The 16,934-nt window shown below is 37.0% G+C and overlaps 1 protein-coding gene across 1 annotated transcript in view; it reads right to left on the bottom strand.

The window, feature by feature from the left end:
* Nucleotides 1-9,954: 9,954 nt before the first annotated feature.
* DYNC1LI1 (dynein cytoplasmic 1 light intermediate chain 1) overlaps nucleotides 9,955-16,934 on the bottom strand; it is a 38,280-nt gene continuing 31,300 nt past the window's right edge. Inside the window, exons 11-13 of the mRNA XM_090284437.1 lie at nucleotides 16,341-16,461; nucleotides 15,104-15,259; nucleotides 9,955-10,113 (exon numbers count right to left, since the gene is read on the bottom strand). Of these exons, the coding sequence (XP_090140563.1) occupies nucleotides 10,001-10,113; nucleotides 15,104-15,259; nucleotides 16,341-16,461 (390 nt within the window). The 3' untranslated portion in view covers nucleotides 9,955-10,000. The remainder of the gene's footprint in view (nucleotides 10,114-15,103; nucleotides 15,260-16,340; nucleotides 16,462-16,934) is intronic.

Raw genomic sequence — 16,934 nt, forward strand, 5'->3', positions numbered from 1 at the left:
ATATTAGTCTTTTCTTTGTTGTAAGTTATAAATATTTTCTCTCAATTGAAAAAAATATTTATTTTTAGAGTGAGGCCAAAGGAGGGAGAAAGAGAGGGAGAGAAATATTGATTGGTTGCCTCTCACACATACCCCATGTGCCCTGACCAGGAATTATACCAGCAACCTTTAGGTTTGAGAGATAGGGATGATATTCAACCAACTGAGCCACACCGGTCAGAGCTTCTCTCAACTTTTTTTTTTTTTTAATACTTTGCTTATGGTGCTTTACGGTTGTCTTTTTTAAAAATTATTTTTATGTAGTTGAATTTAAATTTATTTTATTGCATGTGGATTGAATTAAAATTAGAGCGCTTTTCCCCACTCAGATACATGAGAATTTACTGACATTTTTTTTTAGTACTTGTAAGGTTTTATATTTTACATTTAGGTCTGGTACATTTGTAGTTTATTTTTGTGACTGATAACATGTATGGATCTAATTTTATCTTTCAATAGCTAGCTGTTGGCCTAATACTATTAAGTTATATACTATTATTTATATATATATTATATATAAAACATGTTGGTAGGTATAAGGCAGTAGGGTTTTCAAAAGTAGTCTAATTACACTAATCAGAGTAAATAGCTAAATATGCTTGCATGAATAATTTGCTCATGGGACTAGTATTTAAGACAATTATGTAAACTAAAATTCCTTCCTTGGTGGCTATAAAAATTTACATCTCGGTAACACTTTATACGATAGAAAGCATCTCCACATCCTTCATCTCATTTATCCTCATTTATAATCCTGCCCCTGACCAGGTCTCCTTGCTGCTCTGCAGATGATGAGATCAAGGCTATGGAACAATAATGAGTCTTCCACAGTCAGGTATCAGGTGCAGTAGCCCAGCTCTTCCGGCTCTCTCCACTGTCTTCCACAGCATCTTGGCACTGCAAATCTTGCACATTAACAAACTCATGGCTTCGTTTAAGGGAGGATGTGGCTAAGATACTCAGACATCTTGTGAGAAAGGGCTGGACTGCGATTCTATTTTACTTGAAGGTGTTAACCGGGTACAAATACTATCGAGTACCTACTGCAGTTTATACTAGGCTTTAGGAGACCAGCAAAAGATGTGGCCATCATCTACCATTTAAGTAGTATTTCCCTTCTGAGCAGAACTTCGGGAGACCAGATTGATGCAAACAAAACACAGAATCATATGAGACTACCCAGTTAACTATGGTAAAGTTGTAGCATATGATAGTCAGACAGACACCAAATAGAAAACACTTGAAAGAGGCACAACCTACAGTATGTATGTCAATCAAAATTTCTGAATCAAAGCCTGTTTTGAATTCTAAGCCGACACGGGGCAAAGTCAAATGACTAATTTGGCTATTGGATCTTAACAGGAGCTCTCAAAGTGCCATCAGAGGACCCCTAGGGTTTCTTGAGCCCTTTGCAGGGGTTCTGTGAGGTGAAAACTATTCTCACACTCCTTTTTCACCAGGTGGGTGGAGTAAAACTGTTAGCACTCGAGCATGAAGCAAGGCAGAGGCACCCAACTGAATTTGTAGTCATTGTATTCTTCGCCACTATATGTAGGGGACAACAGAGCCAGTTTCACATAAGGATTCCCTTGAGGAAGGGGTAGAAATCATTAATTTGATTAAGGAGCAACCATTCAGTAGCAGTCCTTCTAGAGTTCTGTGTAAGGAATGGGAAGCACACAGGTATCATCCTGCTGCATATAAAGTACAATGTGTCTTGAGGAAAAGCGTTTGTGCTATTGAGTTATAGCTGAATTAGCCACCTTTTCTCCATGTTTACTTGAAAGAATTACTTATAGACCAACTGGTTTTTCAGACCTTTGTATTTGGTCGCTATTTTCTCAAAAGTACTGATGAAGTGAGCCCATCAGTACAAGGAATACAACTGACAGTAAATATTTGTTGCATTGATAACATTTGAAGTTTCTAGGGAAAAAAAAATAGAATTTTGGAAAACTTCTATCAGCCAGAATCACCTGACATCATTGACGACACTCCTATGTTAGCTCGAGAAACAACTATTTGATCAGGACATGAATAATGTGTTGTATGAAGGAGGAACTCCCTATATTTTGACATTTTACCAGTTTAAAAGTCAAATAATTTCTCAAAAAATGAAAACCTCCAAATAAGAAAATGATATTAAATATTACCATTGGGGATATTGTTAAGTTCCATAAAAGAGCTTATAAATTGATCTACGATAGCTTCAAACACACAAAACTGACAAGCATTACACCAATCTTACACAAACTCTTTACAAAGACTACAAAGAAGGAATACTTCCCAACTTGTTTTATGTGGTCAATATAATTTTGATAATAGACACTGACAAAAACATTATGAGAAATGAAAATTACAGGCCAATCTTTCTCAGGAGCATAATGCAAAGTCCTAATAAAATGTTACACTAAATCCAGGATATAATGAAACTAATACAACAATATCATTAGATGTATTTCAGGAATACAAAGTTGGCTTAATATTTTTAAAAGGTAATCATCTTTCATTGACAGAAAGTAAAGAATATGATTATCTCAGTGAAGAAAACGCATTTTATAAAATTCAACACCCATTCAAGATAAAATTCATAATACAAAGTAGCTTGCAAAGAAGAGAACTTTCTTTGATAAGAGTATCAACAAAAAGCATGCAGCAAATATCCTTAATAGTGAAATATTGAAAGTTGTTGCTCTGGGATGGGGAACAAGATGATTTCTCTCACTGGTTCTGTAGTATTCTTTTTTATTTTACCTTAATTTTTATTTATTGAGTTTTAGAGAGAGAGGAAGGGAGAGATACAGAAACATCAATTTGTTGTTCCATTTATTTATACATTCATTGGTTGATTCTTGTATGTGCCCTGAAGGGGGATCAAACCCACAACCTTGAGGTATCAGGACGATGCTCTAACCAACTGAGCTATCCAGACAGGGCCTGTTCTATAGTATTCCATACTGGTGCACAACTGTCATAAAGCAAGACAACATTAGAAAGAAATAAAACTCATTATTTGCAGATGACACAGTAATATGTAGAAAAATCCAAGATAAACTACAAATGAACAATTACATTGATAAACTGATTTGAGTAAGATTGCTGGATAAAATCAATATGAAAAAATATATTTGTATATACCAGCAACAGATAAAATGAAAATTTTAAAGTATACCATTTGCAATAACAACCAAAATCTACCAAAAGGAGGTGCAAAACAATACACTGAAAACTACAAATATTGCTAGGAGAAACTGAAGACCTATATAAATGGAAGGATAGTCCTGTGCATAGTTTGGAAGATGTTGTGAAGATGACAATTATCCCCAAATTGAACTATAAAGTCAATGCAATCACAATCAAAATGCTAGGGTTTTTTTTTTTTTTTTGGTTTGTTTTGTTTTTGTGGCAATTGGCCAAGTGATTCTAAAGTTTATATGGAAACGCAAAGGGTCAAGAGTAGCAAAAATAATCTTAACAATAAACAATAGTGAAGGGCTTAGGCTACCAGATAAAGGCGGTTTTTTTTTGTTTGTTTGTTTAAACTGCAGAAATTGAGACTATAGTATTGGTACAGGATAGACAAACTGGCAAATGGAAGAGACCAGAAAGTCTAGGAAAAGGTGCATGCAAGAGCGCAGTTGATTTATGAGCAAGGTAGTACTCTGGTGTGGTGAAGGATGATTTTCCCCCAGTAATGACTAGATTAACTGAACACCCACATAAAAAGATGAAGCTTGTCCCCTATTCCATACTATGCATAGACTTATCAGCAAAGAAATCAATGGATTTTAGAAAAGTAAAACAATAAAGGTTCTAGAAAAAAGAAATCATAGAATATCTTCATAACCTTGAGGGCAGGCAAAGACTTCTTTGAAACACGCTGTAAAAGCAATAACCATAAAGAAAAGCTGACAATGGAACACTGAAATAAAAAACCTCTATTCATCAAAAGGTACCAATAAGAGAGTGAAAAGGCAAACTCCAGAATGGGAAAAGATATTTGCAATACCTATCTGCCAAGGACTAGTATTTAGAATATGTTAAAAGTCAGTAAGAAAAAAGTCAGATAGTTCCCCCTCACAAAAAAAAAAAAAAATTAAAAATTAAAGGACAAGTCTCTTAAATGGGCACTTTACAAAAGAAACAGATGCATGCAAAAATGGACAGTTGAAGTATGACCAAGGTGACACTGCAGTGAAGAATGATTTTTCCCTCATTAATGGTACCAAATGGCCAATAAAACTTAAATACATCTCGCTTCATCAGTTAACAAGAAAATACAGTTAAAACCAATGAAATCCTACTGTATACCTGCCAGACTGCCTAAAATTAAAGACAGACAATAGCAAGTGTAGACAAAGATACGGAGCAATTGAAACTCTCATATATTCCTAATAATGGGAATTCTTTTTAAAAAATTGATAGTTTACATATCATAGTTTACTCTTTTGAAGTGTCCAAGTCAGTTTTTAGTATATTCACAAGGCCCTGCAACCACCATCACTGCTTAATTCCAGAACATTTTCACTATTCTGAGAAGAAACCCATACCTATTAATAGTCACTCATTTCTCTCTCCCCTGGCAACCGCTAATCTACCTTCTGTCTCAATGAATTTGCCTATTCTGGACATTTCATATAAATGGAATCACACAATGTGACTTTTTGTGACTAGTTCCTACCACCTAACATGCTTTCAAGTTCACTTCAATACCAATTCATTCCATTTTATATCTGAAAAATACTTCATTGTATGGGTACACCGCATTTTGTTTATCCATTTGTTGATCAGTGTCTAGATTGTTTCCACATTTGCCTATTATGACTAATGCTATATAATGACAGAAACTTGTATACAAGTGAGGACATGTTCTCCCATGTTGGTTTGAAAATCTTGAGTCCTGTCATGTGGTAAGTATATGTTTAACCTATGTTTAACACCCTGTGTTCCAAAGTGGTTGCACCAATTTACATCCCCACCAGCAACATATGGGGGTTCTATTGTCTCCATATCTTCATAAAAAAATTTTTTATTTTTGCTGTGAAGTGGTATCTCATCGTGGTTTTGACTTGTACTTTTTAATTACTAATATCAAGAATCTTTTCACGTGTTTGTCAGTTGCATGTCTTCTTCAGAGATAAGTCTACTCAAATCCCTTGCCCATTTTAACACTGGCTTGTCTTACTGTTGAGTTGTAGTTCTTTATATTTTGGATACTAAACCTTTACTTGTGAGATACATAATTTGCATTATTTTCTCCCAGGAATGAGAACTATTATAACCACTTAGGAAAAACTGTTTGGTATTATCTACTAAAGCCTTGAACTCAACAATCCATGTCTACAAAAAGAAATGAAAACATGTCTTCCATAAGACACATTTGAGTGTTTATAACAGCACAACTCATAATAGCAATTGAAAAACGTAAAAGCACCCAATCTGTGGTGCTGAATAATGTTCCCCCAAAGATCTCCAAGTCCTAATCTCTGGAACCTGTGAATGTTATTTTATTTGGCAAAGGGACTTTGCATATGAAATCATGGCTTTCAGAGGGGAAACTGACTTCAGTGTCCAGTCCAGCAAGTAAGGAGTTTGGAAGTCATCTTTCTACCCTAACAAGCAAAAAGCTAAACAAACTGAAAAATCAAACTCTTTTTGGATCTGTCAGAGAAGTGAAATCACAGGGCTGTTGTTCCAAAAATTGGAGACAAGCAGGTAGACATTGAAAATCACAATTTATGGAAGCAGAAACCTCTTAGGGAGACAGGCATGGTTAGGAGACTGAATTGTAATTGACAACTTCCTGGAGGCTCAGTCTGTGAGTTACGAAACCCCTCTTAGGGGGACACCCACACTTTTATGTCCAGAAACTACCAGTTTCTCCAAAGGAAGATCAGATAAAAATCCCCCAGTGCTTCTGGCAAGGAGAGGAGGAAAATAACCATTTTGAAATATGCAAATAGGCCAGATTATTCTGTTCTTAACAAGGTCTGCCCCCAAGAGAAAGTATTTCACCAAAGCCTAACCTATTGGGGTTTTATCGGAGCCTGAGCAATCTGGTGGAAGGGCACTACCCAACTTCAGAACCCTCTAGCCATCCTGTCTCACCTAAAGAGTGGCCAAATGAGCACTTATTAAATTCAGTCCTGGGACACAGACTCACTGAGACCTAATCACAGGACTACAGAATGCTTCCCCTCCCCCCCAACCCATTACTACAGGCCTGTTCACCAGAATTCCTTCCACCCACTACATCATGGCCAGCTATTAAAAGAAAATTACAGGGGGAGGAGGGAGGTGGAAGAGGGTATAAGGGTGATAAATGGTAACAGAAAAAAAATACCCCAAAATAAACTATTTAAAAAAAGAGAATTACGCAGCATAGCAGAAGGAAAAACAAAACAAACAGCAGAGAAGCATCAGAATCAGATTCAGATATAGCAGATGTTGGAATTACCAAGCCATGAATTTAAAACTGACTGGTATGCTACGGGCCCTAAGAGAAAAAGTAGACAACATGCAAGAACAGAGGGACAGTGCAAGCAGAGATAGAAATCCTAAGAAAAAATAAAAGAAATAATAGAAATTTTTAAAAATGAACAGAAATGTAGAATGCCTTCTGTAGGTTCATTACTTGACTGGTCGACTGGACATGGCTGAGGAAAGAAACTCTGAGCTGAAGGATACATCAATAGAAACTTCTAAAACTCAGAAGCAAAGAGAAAAAAAGACAAAAAAAAAAAGGAACCAAGTATCTAAAAACTCTGGGACAACTAAAAAAACATGTAACATATACATAATGAGGTTACTAGTAGAAAGGAACAGAAGGAATATTAGAAGGAATAATGACTGAGCATTTCCCCCAAATTAATGTCAAATACTAAACCATAGATCCAGGAAGTTCCAAGAACACTAAGAATAAATAATAATTAGAAAACATGACACCTAGTCATATCAAATTCAAATTTCATAAAATCAAGACAAAAAGTCTTGAAAGGCGGCAAAAGATGTGAGGGGAACACCTATGGAGAAACAAAGATAAATTTTACATCTAATTTCTCTTCAGAAACCATGCAAGCAAGAACTCAAAGAAAAGGAGCGCACATTGGATTAGTCAGGTTGCCCAGTTTGATCACATGGATCCTGATACAAGGGAGGCAGCAGTCAGTGAGAAGCAACAGGATGGAAGCAGAGAGCTGAAGATACAATGCTGTTGGCTTTGAGGATGCAGAGGGAGCCGCAAAGCAAGGAATGCAGGCAGCCTCTAGAAGCTGGAACGAAACGGATGCTCCTTGGAGTCTCCAAAAAATCCAACCTTGCTGACACCTTAACTTTAGCCCAGTTAGACTGATTTTAAACATCTGCCCTAAATGTGCAGTTCTGAGCCACTGAAGTTTGGTAATTTGATATAGCAGCAATAGAAAGCTAATGTACTTGACATGGGGTGGTGAACACACAATGCAATATACAGATGATGTGTTGTAGAACTGTATACCTGGAACCTATATAATTTTATTAACCAATGTTACCCCAACAAATTCAATAAAAAGTAAATAACGAAACTACTGTATACCCATCAATAACATAATGGATAAATTACAGTATATTTTGCACAATGGAACATGACGGTGCAATGAGAGTGGGCAACTATTGCTACATGCAACAAAATGGAAGAACCACAGGAGTCATATTGAAAGAAGCCTGGCACAAAAAGAATAAAAACTCTTAAGATTCCATTCACACAAGATTAAAAATAAAACTTATTACAGCTTTGGAAGTTATTAGGACAGTGGTTAGTTGGTGGATGCAAGTTCTGACAAGGAGGCAAATGGAAAACACCAGGGGTGCTAGTAATGTTGCCTATCTTGATCTTGATCTTGATCTTGATCTTGGTTATATGTGGCCACTGTGTGGTATCTCAAACTATACACCTGCAACTTGTACACACTCTGTAGTGTACACTTTGATAAAAAGTGCTTAAAAAGAAAAAAATTAGTTCGAAAACAAGTTTCCTTGCAAAAGAGGTTTTTGGCTTAAACATTGTAAACACAAGGTTTTAGATTACTTAAAACTGAATCCCATATAAAATGAACAATTACAGTTATTTCAAGTAACAACTCAATTAATTCCAAGAATTTTCTAATACATCTCCAAGGTCACATAGAAAAAATGAATTGGTCTAAACATGCACACACAGCAGATATAGCAAAGTATAGCATGATACACAGTCTACAATTTTCTTTCCTTCTTTAGTTTCACTTACTTCATCAGGTACTAGTTTAGAAAAATTGGTCTTTACAATTATCATGATTGTAGGACATTTTCTGGACTACAGGGTTTATCTGGCATTTTTCATTTCATATAAATCAAACAAAATGTTTTTACAATTAATTTTTCCATGTCCATGAACACCCTAAGTTTTTTCCACATTGAAACAAATTAGTACCCTCATAAATTTTTGGCATTTTATATTCAACTATTAGGAGCCAAATACTATTATAAAACTAAACATTTTAAGGGTCTAATAAAAGTATTATGGGAGATAGTAGATGTATTGCCCTCAAGTATCTTGCTGGAAAAAAAAATCTTTGGAATATATATTTTAAAGTAGTAACAAAGACCAATTTAAAGTATAGTAACCACATTTTTCAATTACCTGAAATGACTCATTAGGTCAAATGTACATGTGTTCTTTAGCTGAACTTCAATAAGAAGATGAAATTGTTCTTATGAAGATTCTAACTGGCACTGAAGACTAAGTATTGAAAAGGTGGAACTAGTAACAGGTATTCTTACCTATAGGAGAGTAGCTATGTGTCAGTGCATTTGCCAAGCTTTTAAAAACAGCTCTGACTATTAAATGATAAAAGGCTGTATTTTCAGCTACTAGGAATGACGACATAGGATTCTGCAGATCAAGATATGTGGGGAAGATGTGCTGATCAAGGCAAACTCCCAATTTAAGGAAACTTACAGGATAGTGAATCTTATGTACTCAGTCTCTTAGAAAGATCAGAATGCTTAATAATCCTATTAAGTCAAACATTTCAAAATACTACCAAATCTTATTCATTATCTGATAAATACAAATTTAGATATAAGAGAATGCAACACGTTATTTGAACCTGAATGCAGAGAATAAATACTTTATTAACTGATTACAGTTGAAAGTCACAAACAAAAAAGGGGTATCTTAAGGCAGAGCCATATACATATATATATGACATACATATATATGACATATATATATAGACAAATCCAAAGACTGTTACCGCTTTACATTTTACTAACCTCTGCATTTTTCTTTTACACATTTAGGCAGTGTGCTTTCTTTTCTTCTCAGTTAAAGAAACAAATCTTGGCCAGTATTTCAAAATCATATTTTGATAACAACTTACAGGAGCATGGACTTAGACAATAACTAGTGTATCAAATGTTATCTGATAGTTTTCCCAGCATATTCCATGTGTGGTGGTCTATTTATATTGGTGTGGAATATCTGATAATCACCTTCTCTTTTCCAGTAAATCTAACACATGATTTAAAAAAATGATTTTTAACAGTCGTAACTAAAATAAGCTTGGACTTCCACGTCAGTCAAATGCCCAAAGCATATTATTTTCTGCCCTTCCCTAAACCCTTCTATGTTTTAAATAGCCTTTAGAATATGATCACACGGCTTTATTTTAGAGCTATAAATTTTGAGCTCTTCAAAATCCAAAATTACTTCCTTATGCAAAGTGACAATGCAAATAGCAAGCCTACATAGTGAAGAACAATTTTTCTTCTGTATAGCTCCCTTTCAGAAAAATGGGCAACCACAAAAAAAAAAAAAAAAAAAAAGACAAATTTAGTCCATCTGAAAAAGCACTCCAGCTCCCTAATTCCACTCTTGAAGGAAAAGGCAGAGGCAAGTTTACATTATCCCAGAAAACTGAATAAATGGCTTTATTTGGTATCTTCAAGAAGCTTCTCCTTCCGTAGGAGATGTTGGTGTTGTTGGAGAAACCGTAACTGGTTTTCGTGTAATTCTGTCCAGTTCCGCGTGAACATCTGATAGGACAGGCTTCTGGCCTACATTAAATGAAAGAAACAAGGTTTAGATATAAGTCAAAGTACCTTTTATAACAGTGTCTCTTCATTAAAAAATTGCCAGTGGCTTCATTAACTTTATCTAGTGCACTAATATAACATAAAAAAATAAAAAATAAATGTAGCTACTTTAAAACGGAGTCAGAGATACCATTCCAGAGGACAGCTCCAACCTTTGGAATGTTAAAACGGGGCAAAGTAACCCCGTTACTTTGGGCCCAATACAGCATTGTAACCCCAAAAAATGGTTGCAAAGACAACAAGAAATCAGATTATTATGATGACAATACTGAAAATTAAAAACATTCTTTTTGTGTGTGTATGTGTGACAAAGGAAAGGAGTCTTTATTCAAAGTCTTCACAATTTCGGAGTAATAGCTTTCTACAAGAGCTAGTCACTTAAGGCTATCAGTTAAGGTTAAACTCTTTAACTTTTAGTTACAGCTTTAATCACTTAAGCCTATCAATTAACGCTAAAATCTTTAATACCTGAGTTCTATCATTCCCCTTGTTGGTTTTAATTATCTTGTTTCTATAGGGTTAGTTTACAAACAAAATAACATAAGATTCAAAAGCTACATAATTTTGGAAGAATGGCAGGGTTCTGCTTCAGTGCCTGTTCCCTCCAGAACAACCAAAGAATAAACCTGCTACCCGCTGCCAGGCCAGCCTGATTCTAGGCTGTGCCCAGAGTTCCTTCCCATCCAAAATACTGTCCATTGGGAAACACAGGCAGCTGCAGCACGATCATCCAGGCATCCTTGAGGAAAAGAGCCAGAGAGAGCCAGAGAGAGAGAGAGAGAGAGCCCAAGAGCTCCTCTATTATATAATTTCAAATCTTCTAGCCCATAATTCCATACACTCTGGAAGCATTCAGCTTCTCAGCCAATCCCATCCTATGCTTTATAAACCCTTCCCAAACACTTATAAACCATCCTAGTCCCTTATTAACCTTTTCCACACTTTCATAAACACTATTTATGTTCTTAAACATATTCTACACTCTTAAACCTAGGTAACTTTAACAACATATGTATATAGTGCCGCAAAATCCCACATATAGCGAAAAATCCGTGATAATTAAATATTATATTTTTAAAAATCCCGTGATACAGTGAGGCCGCGATAAGTGAACGGTGATATAGAGGGACTGCTGTACTCCATTTCTCCCCCTTCCCCCTCCCAGCTGATAACCCTCCAAATGAGTCCCATACTTATGATTCTGTTCCTATTCTGATTTGCCTAGTTTGATTTTTTTATTTTTTAGATTCAGTTGTTGATGGTTGTGAGTTTGTTGCATTTTAATGTTCATAGTGTTGATCTTTTTCTTAAGTTCCTTTAACATGGCTTGGTGATGATGAACTCCTTTAGCTTTACCTTGGCTGGGAAGCACTTTATCTGCCCTTCCATTCTAAAGAATAGCTTTGCTGGATAGAGTAATCTTGGTTGTAGCTCCTTGCTTTTCATCACATTGATTGCTTCTTGCCAGTCCCTTCTTGCCTGCAAAGTTTCTTTTGAGAAATCAGTTGATAGTCTTATAGGCACCCGTTTATAGGTAACGCTCTGCTATTCTCTTGCTGCATTTTTTTTTGGGGGGGGGATTAGGCAATGGGTTTATTGAGGGAAAAGGGGGGGGGACGGAGGGAAGGGGAGAGGCAGCTCCCAGACCAACTCAAGGGCCCACAGGAGCAAGGGGAATGGGGAGAAAGGGAATGGGGCTCCCAGTCCTTCTCGTGGGCCTGTAGGAGTCCCCCCCTCTTGCTGCTTTTAAAATTCTCTCTTTATCTTGAACCTTTGGCATTTTAATTATGATGTGCCTTAGTGTGGTCCTCTTTGAGTCTAGCTTGTTTGGGACTCTGTGCTTCCTAGACTTGTACGTCTATTTCCTTCACCAAATTTGGGAAGTTTTCCTTCATTATTTTTTCACATAAGCTTTCAATTTCTTGCTCTTCCTCTTCTCCTTCTGGCACCCCTATGATTCAGATGTTGGCACGTTTAAAGTTATCCCAGAAGTTCCTAAGCCTCTCTTCATTTTTTCCAATTCTTGTTTCTTCATTCTGTACTAGTTGACTGTTTTTTTCTTCCTTATGTTCCAAATCATTGATTTGAACCCTGATGTCTTTCCCTTCACCATTGGTTTTGTGTGGATTTTCCTCCGTTTCATTTAGCATAGCCTTCACTTCTTCCCTTATGCATCTGCCGTACTTAAGCATATCTGTCATGTCTGCAAGCATTTTTACCACCAGTGTTTTGAACTCTGCATCTGTTAGGTTGGCTCTCTCCTCATTGCTTAATTCTCCCACTGGAACCTTGATCTGTTCCCTCTTTTGGGCCATACTTCTCTTGTCTCATCTTGACAGGCTCCTGTGTTTGTTTGCCTCTGTGTCTTAGGTAGAGTTGTCGCACCTGTGACATTGTAAGGGGCGGAGCCTTAGGTATTTGTCAGTACAGGGCGACCCATTTCACCACGTTGTGGCACTGTTTGTGGGGGAGGGGTCAGAGAGGGAACAATGCCACTTGCTCAGCACTCACCCCTTTTCCAGGCACTTCTCTCACTTCCGTATGGGGTTGGCGCCCCTCTAGTGTTGCCCTGGCCATCGTTCCCAGAGTGGGTGGGTTTGCAGATGTTCTAGGACCGTGGGACCCTTTAAACAAGCGGACTCTGCTGAGAGACTGGCAGTTTCTGCCTCTGCCCCAACCTCCAATGGCTTGCACAGTCAGAAGCAACGAGGCTTGATTGTCCCAGGCGCTGGAACCGTGAGCTGTGTGGTCTGGTCTGGTGCTGGGAGAGCTCCCCAAGTGTTCCTCTCGACTTTTTCAAATGTTTGACTGCGTTTTCCACAGGTCTGCCACTGCTGCCGCCGCCACCACACCATGTCCTCTTCGCCCTGGGTCCGCCCCTCCTACCTATCTGGATGAGTATTTCTTCTTTGTATCTTTGTTTGCTGGACTACCATGCAGCTCGATTTTCTGGAACTTCTGGTTGTCTCTGGTTCTGAGGTAGTTGTATTCCTTCTTAGCTATGGAGGGAGATGCAGCGTGTCTGTCCATCTTGGCCGGAAGTTCAAAAAAAAATTCTTTTTTTTAAAAAAAGCTTTTATTTGTTTATTTTTAGAGAGTGGGGAAGGGAGAGACAAAGAGAGGAAGAGAAACATCAATGTGCAAGAGAAACATCAGTTGGCATGCAGCCCCAATGCGGGCCCTGGCCTGAAACCCAGGCATATGCCCTAACCAGGAATTGAGCCAGTGACCTTTCTGTTTGCAGGCTGATGCACAACCTACTGAGCCACACCAGTCAGGACTAAAAACATTCTTTATAATTAACATCACTAGGTTAACTTATGTGCACCTATATAAAAGCTTTGTTCTCCTGGCACAATTGATAATGTAATTGTCCCCCTTTGCTTTTTCATAAAGACCCCTGGCCTTTGTCTCCTAACAGTATTTAGGTTTCTGCCAGAATCAGTGCTTCCTGAATAGCTACTGTTTGGGATCTCAAATAAACCCCTGTTGCCTCTTGCTTGGCCTTTTATATTTAAGATTAACACTTTTTTATATATAAGGATGTTTTACAGACATCCTAATTTAAAAATAAATTCCTTCATTTTAAATTGTGGGGTCTGTTACCAAATGGAAGTAAAACTAACACCTCTCATTTAATCGCAAAGATATTTTCAAAAAAGGCATAGAACAGTAAAACAGAAAATAACAAAATTTTGGAATCCGGAAAGAAGATGGGCGAGTGGTAACTAAATTAGCAGTACTGTGAAATTTAATCTTTTACACTATCTGTGAGAAAAGCCAAAAAGTAATTCAATTTATACCCGGAAACTTGCAAAAGGCTCAAAACCATGGCATCCACAGGTATTTGTGACAAGGGTGGCAAGCAGGTGGATTTTAAAAGGATACTGAGTTAAAAAATCTGTTTAAAGAGCAACAGGAGAAAAATAAAGTAAACTTCATCAAATCTAAAATTTTTGTGCTGCAAAAAACACTATTAAGAAAGTAAAACGACAAACAACAAGCTGGGAGAAAACATCTGCAAACCCTTTATCTGGTAAGGGTCTAGTAAACAGATATTTAAGGAACACTTAAAACTCAATAGTAAAAAAACAAATAACCCAATTTAAAAATGGGCAAAGGATCTGGAGACATTTCTCCAAAGATGATATACAAATGGTCAACAAACACATGAAAAGATTCTCAACATCATTAGCTATTAGGGAAATGCAAATCAAAATCACAATGAGACAGGACTTCACCAACACTAGGATCGCTCTAATCAAAAAGATGGACGATAACAAATATTGAAGAAGATGTGGAGAAATCGGGACCCTCATATCCTGCTATTGGGAATGTAACATGGTGCGGTGTTTTGTGTTTTGGAAATAAAGTTAACAGTTTTTCAAAAACTTTAACATAGAGTTACCACATGACCCAGTATTTCCACTCTTAGGTACATACCCAAGAGAAATAAAAACACATGTTCGTACAAAAACAAACATTCATAGCAGTATTATTCCTAATAGCCAGAAAATGAGAACTATTTAAATGTCTATCAGCTGATGAATGAATAAAATGTGGCATCTAATTTTATTCAGCAATAAAAAATAAAAACCCGACATACTGAAACATGAACTGTAAAACATTATGTAAAAGAAGGCATATACAGTGTGATTTTATTTATATGAAATCTTGAGATAAGCAGGTCCACAGAGACAGAAAGCAGATTACTGTTCCCCAGGACTGAAGGTTCCGGGGGAGGGAAGGAGTCGCTGCTAATAGGTTGGAGTTTTCTTTTTAGTGAGATGAAAATATTCTAAAATTAGTTATGGTGATGGTTTACATAACTCTGTAACTATATTAACACTACTGAACTGTAGACTTTAAATGATTGAACTTCATAGTATGTAAATTATATTTCAATAAAGCTGTTTAAAAGAAAAAAAAAAAAAACCCCAGGTAACTGTACCTGACTTTTTGGCAGATGGTGGTAAACCACCGCTTCCACCTCCAGCCCCAGCTCCTGGGCTGCCACCACCAACTCCGGGGCCTCCTGGAGAACCCGTCTTTTTACTCAGCAAACTATTGAAGAAATTTGCCAGGACACCTTCACTTGTAGCTCCAGCTATAGGACAAAAAACAAAAACTTTCAATTAGAACATGAAATTATTCTATAAATTATCATTTTAGTAACCACACCCAGAATAACAGACTTTAAAATTTAATAGCTGTATGTTCCAAATTCAAGACTAGTTTGATCTTTAAAGGCTGGAAGAATTCTCTAAACTACTCATACATAAAACAAAATACAGTACTCCCTCACTTATCGTGGTTATTACGTTCTAGACGCCCCTGCGATAGCTGAAAATCCACTAAGTAGGAACCTTACATTTATTATTTATATATATTTTAAGGCTCCATAAACCCTTCCCACACACTTACAAACCGTTCCCAGTTCCTTATTAACCTTTCCCACTCCCTTATTAACCTTTTCCACACTTTTATAAACACTACTTATGTTCTTAAACATATTCTACACTCTTAAACCTAGGTAACTTTAACAACATACGTATACAGTACCGCAAAATCCTGCGAAATAGCAAAAAATCCGTGGTAAATAATTAAATGTAATACTTTTTAAAAATCCCATGATAGAGTGAGGCCGTAATAAGTGAACCACTATATAGAGAGGGACTACTATATAAGCAACCTTTAAAAATGTAAGATAATTACTTAAAAATTAGAATGCTATTTTTAAAAAGCTAAAGGCATTTTAAATAAAGATGTTAGATGCTAATATATCTCTGCTTTGAAAGGGGTTCTTGAAAACTATAACTGTTGAAAATTATGTGCCTCAAGAATTACAAAGTTACCTAATCCTCCTATATGATTATGCATATCATTTTTTCTTCATGTTTATAGCAAGTAACCAATCTATTATAAAAATATGAATTTCTTCAATGACCTACCATAGGAGAATGATTAAACACAAAGCTTTCATAAAGCTTCCAACATAGAAGTGACATATTAAAACTACACCGTAAAATGGTTCTCAGTCTGATTAACTATGAGATTACAACTAAGAGACCAAGATTAGAGGCTACTGTGCAAAAACAGAGGTAGCTGTGGTAAGAGGGGAGTCCAGGTAGGTTTCTTTCTATAGTAAAATGTCCTGTGTTGTTTTCTCCGAGAGAGAGGGGAGGTACCTTTCATGTTTGGATCAATTTTTTTCGACCCAGCAGGGATGGGCGACACACTGGCAACATTGGATGACACTGATCTGTTTGGTGTGCGAGGGGAGCCTCCTGGGACTCTCGGTGAGGCGTCCTGTGTAAGAACGGGAGAGCTGTAATTACAAGAACTGCAACTCCCAACTTCACAGAAGTTATTATTAATTATAAAAATAAATGACTTTGCAACTGTACCCCTATCAATTCTACTGGTACTTTCATACTGCAAACCACTAACAAAAATGTTTAGCAATCGTGTCCTCGCTATTAGAAAATACCAGGCCCATCACACTTTAGAGCACTAGTTTTCCCTTCAATGGGAAAAGAAGACTGCATTGAATAACCAAGTGTGGCTATGAGTATAAGCTTGAGAGTCAGACCTGGGTCCCAATGTGCACTCCCCCCCTACCAACTGTATCATCTACCAGCTGTACAACCTCAGTGGCCTTCAAAGCTTCCACTTGCCGGACTGCAAAAGGGGGCCATAAGAGTTCCTGCCTCATAGGGCTGTTGTGAAGATTTATAAAATAATGCATAGAAGTGGTTTAGCACAGTAACTGACGCCCGACA

This window comes from Furipterus horrens, unplaced genomic scaffold, assembly GCF_987537825.1.
Source record: "Furipterus horrens unplaced genomic scaffold, mFurHor1.1.pri manual_scaffold_7, whole genome shotgun sequence".
Lineage (NCBI taxonomy): Eukaryota > Metazoa > Chordata > Mammalia > Chiroptera > Furipteridae > Furipterus > Furipterus horrens.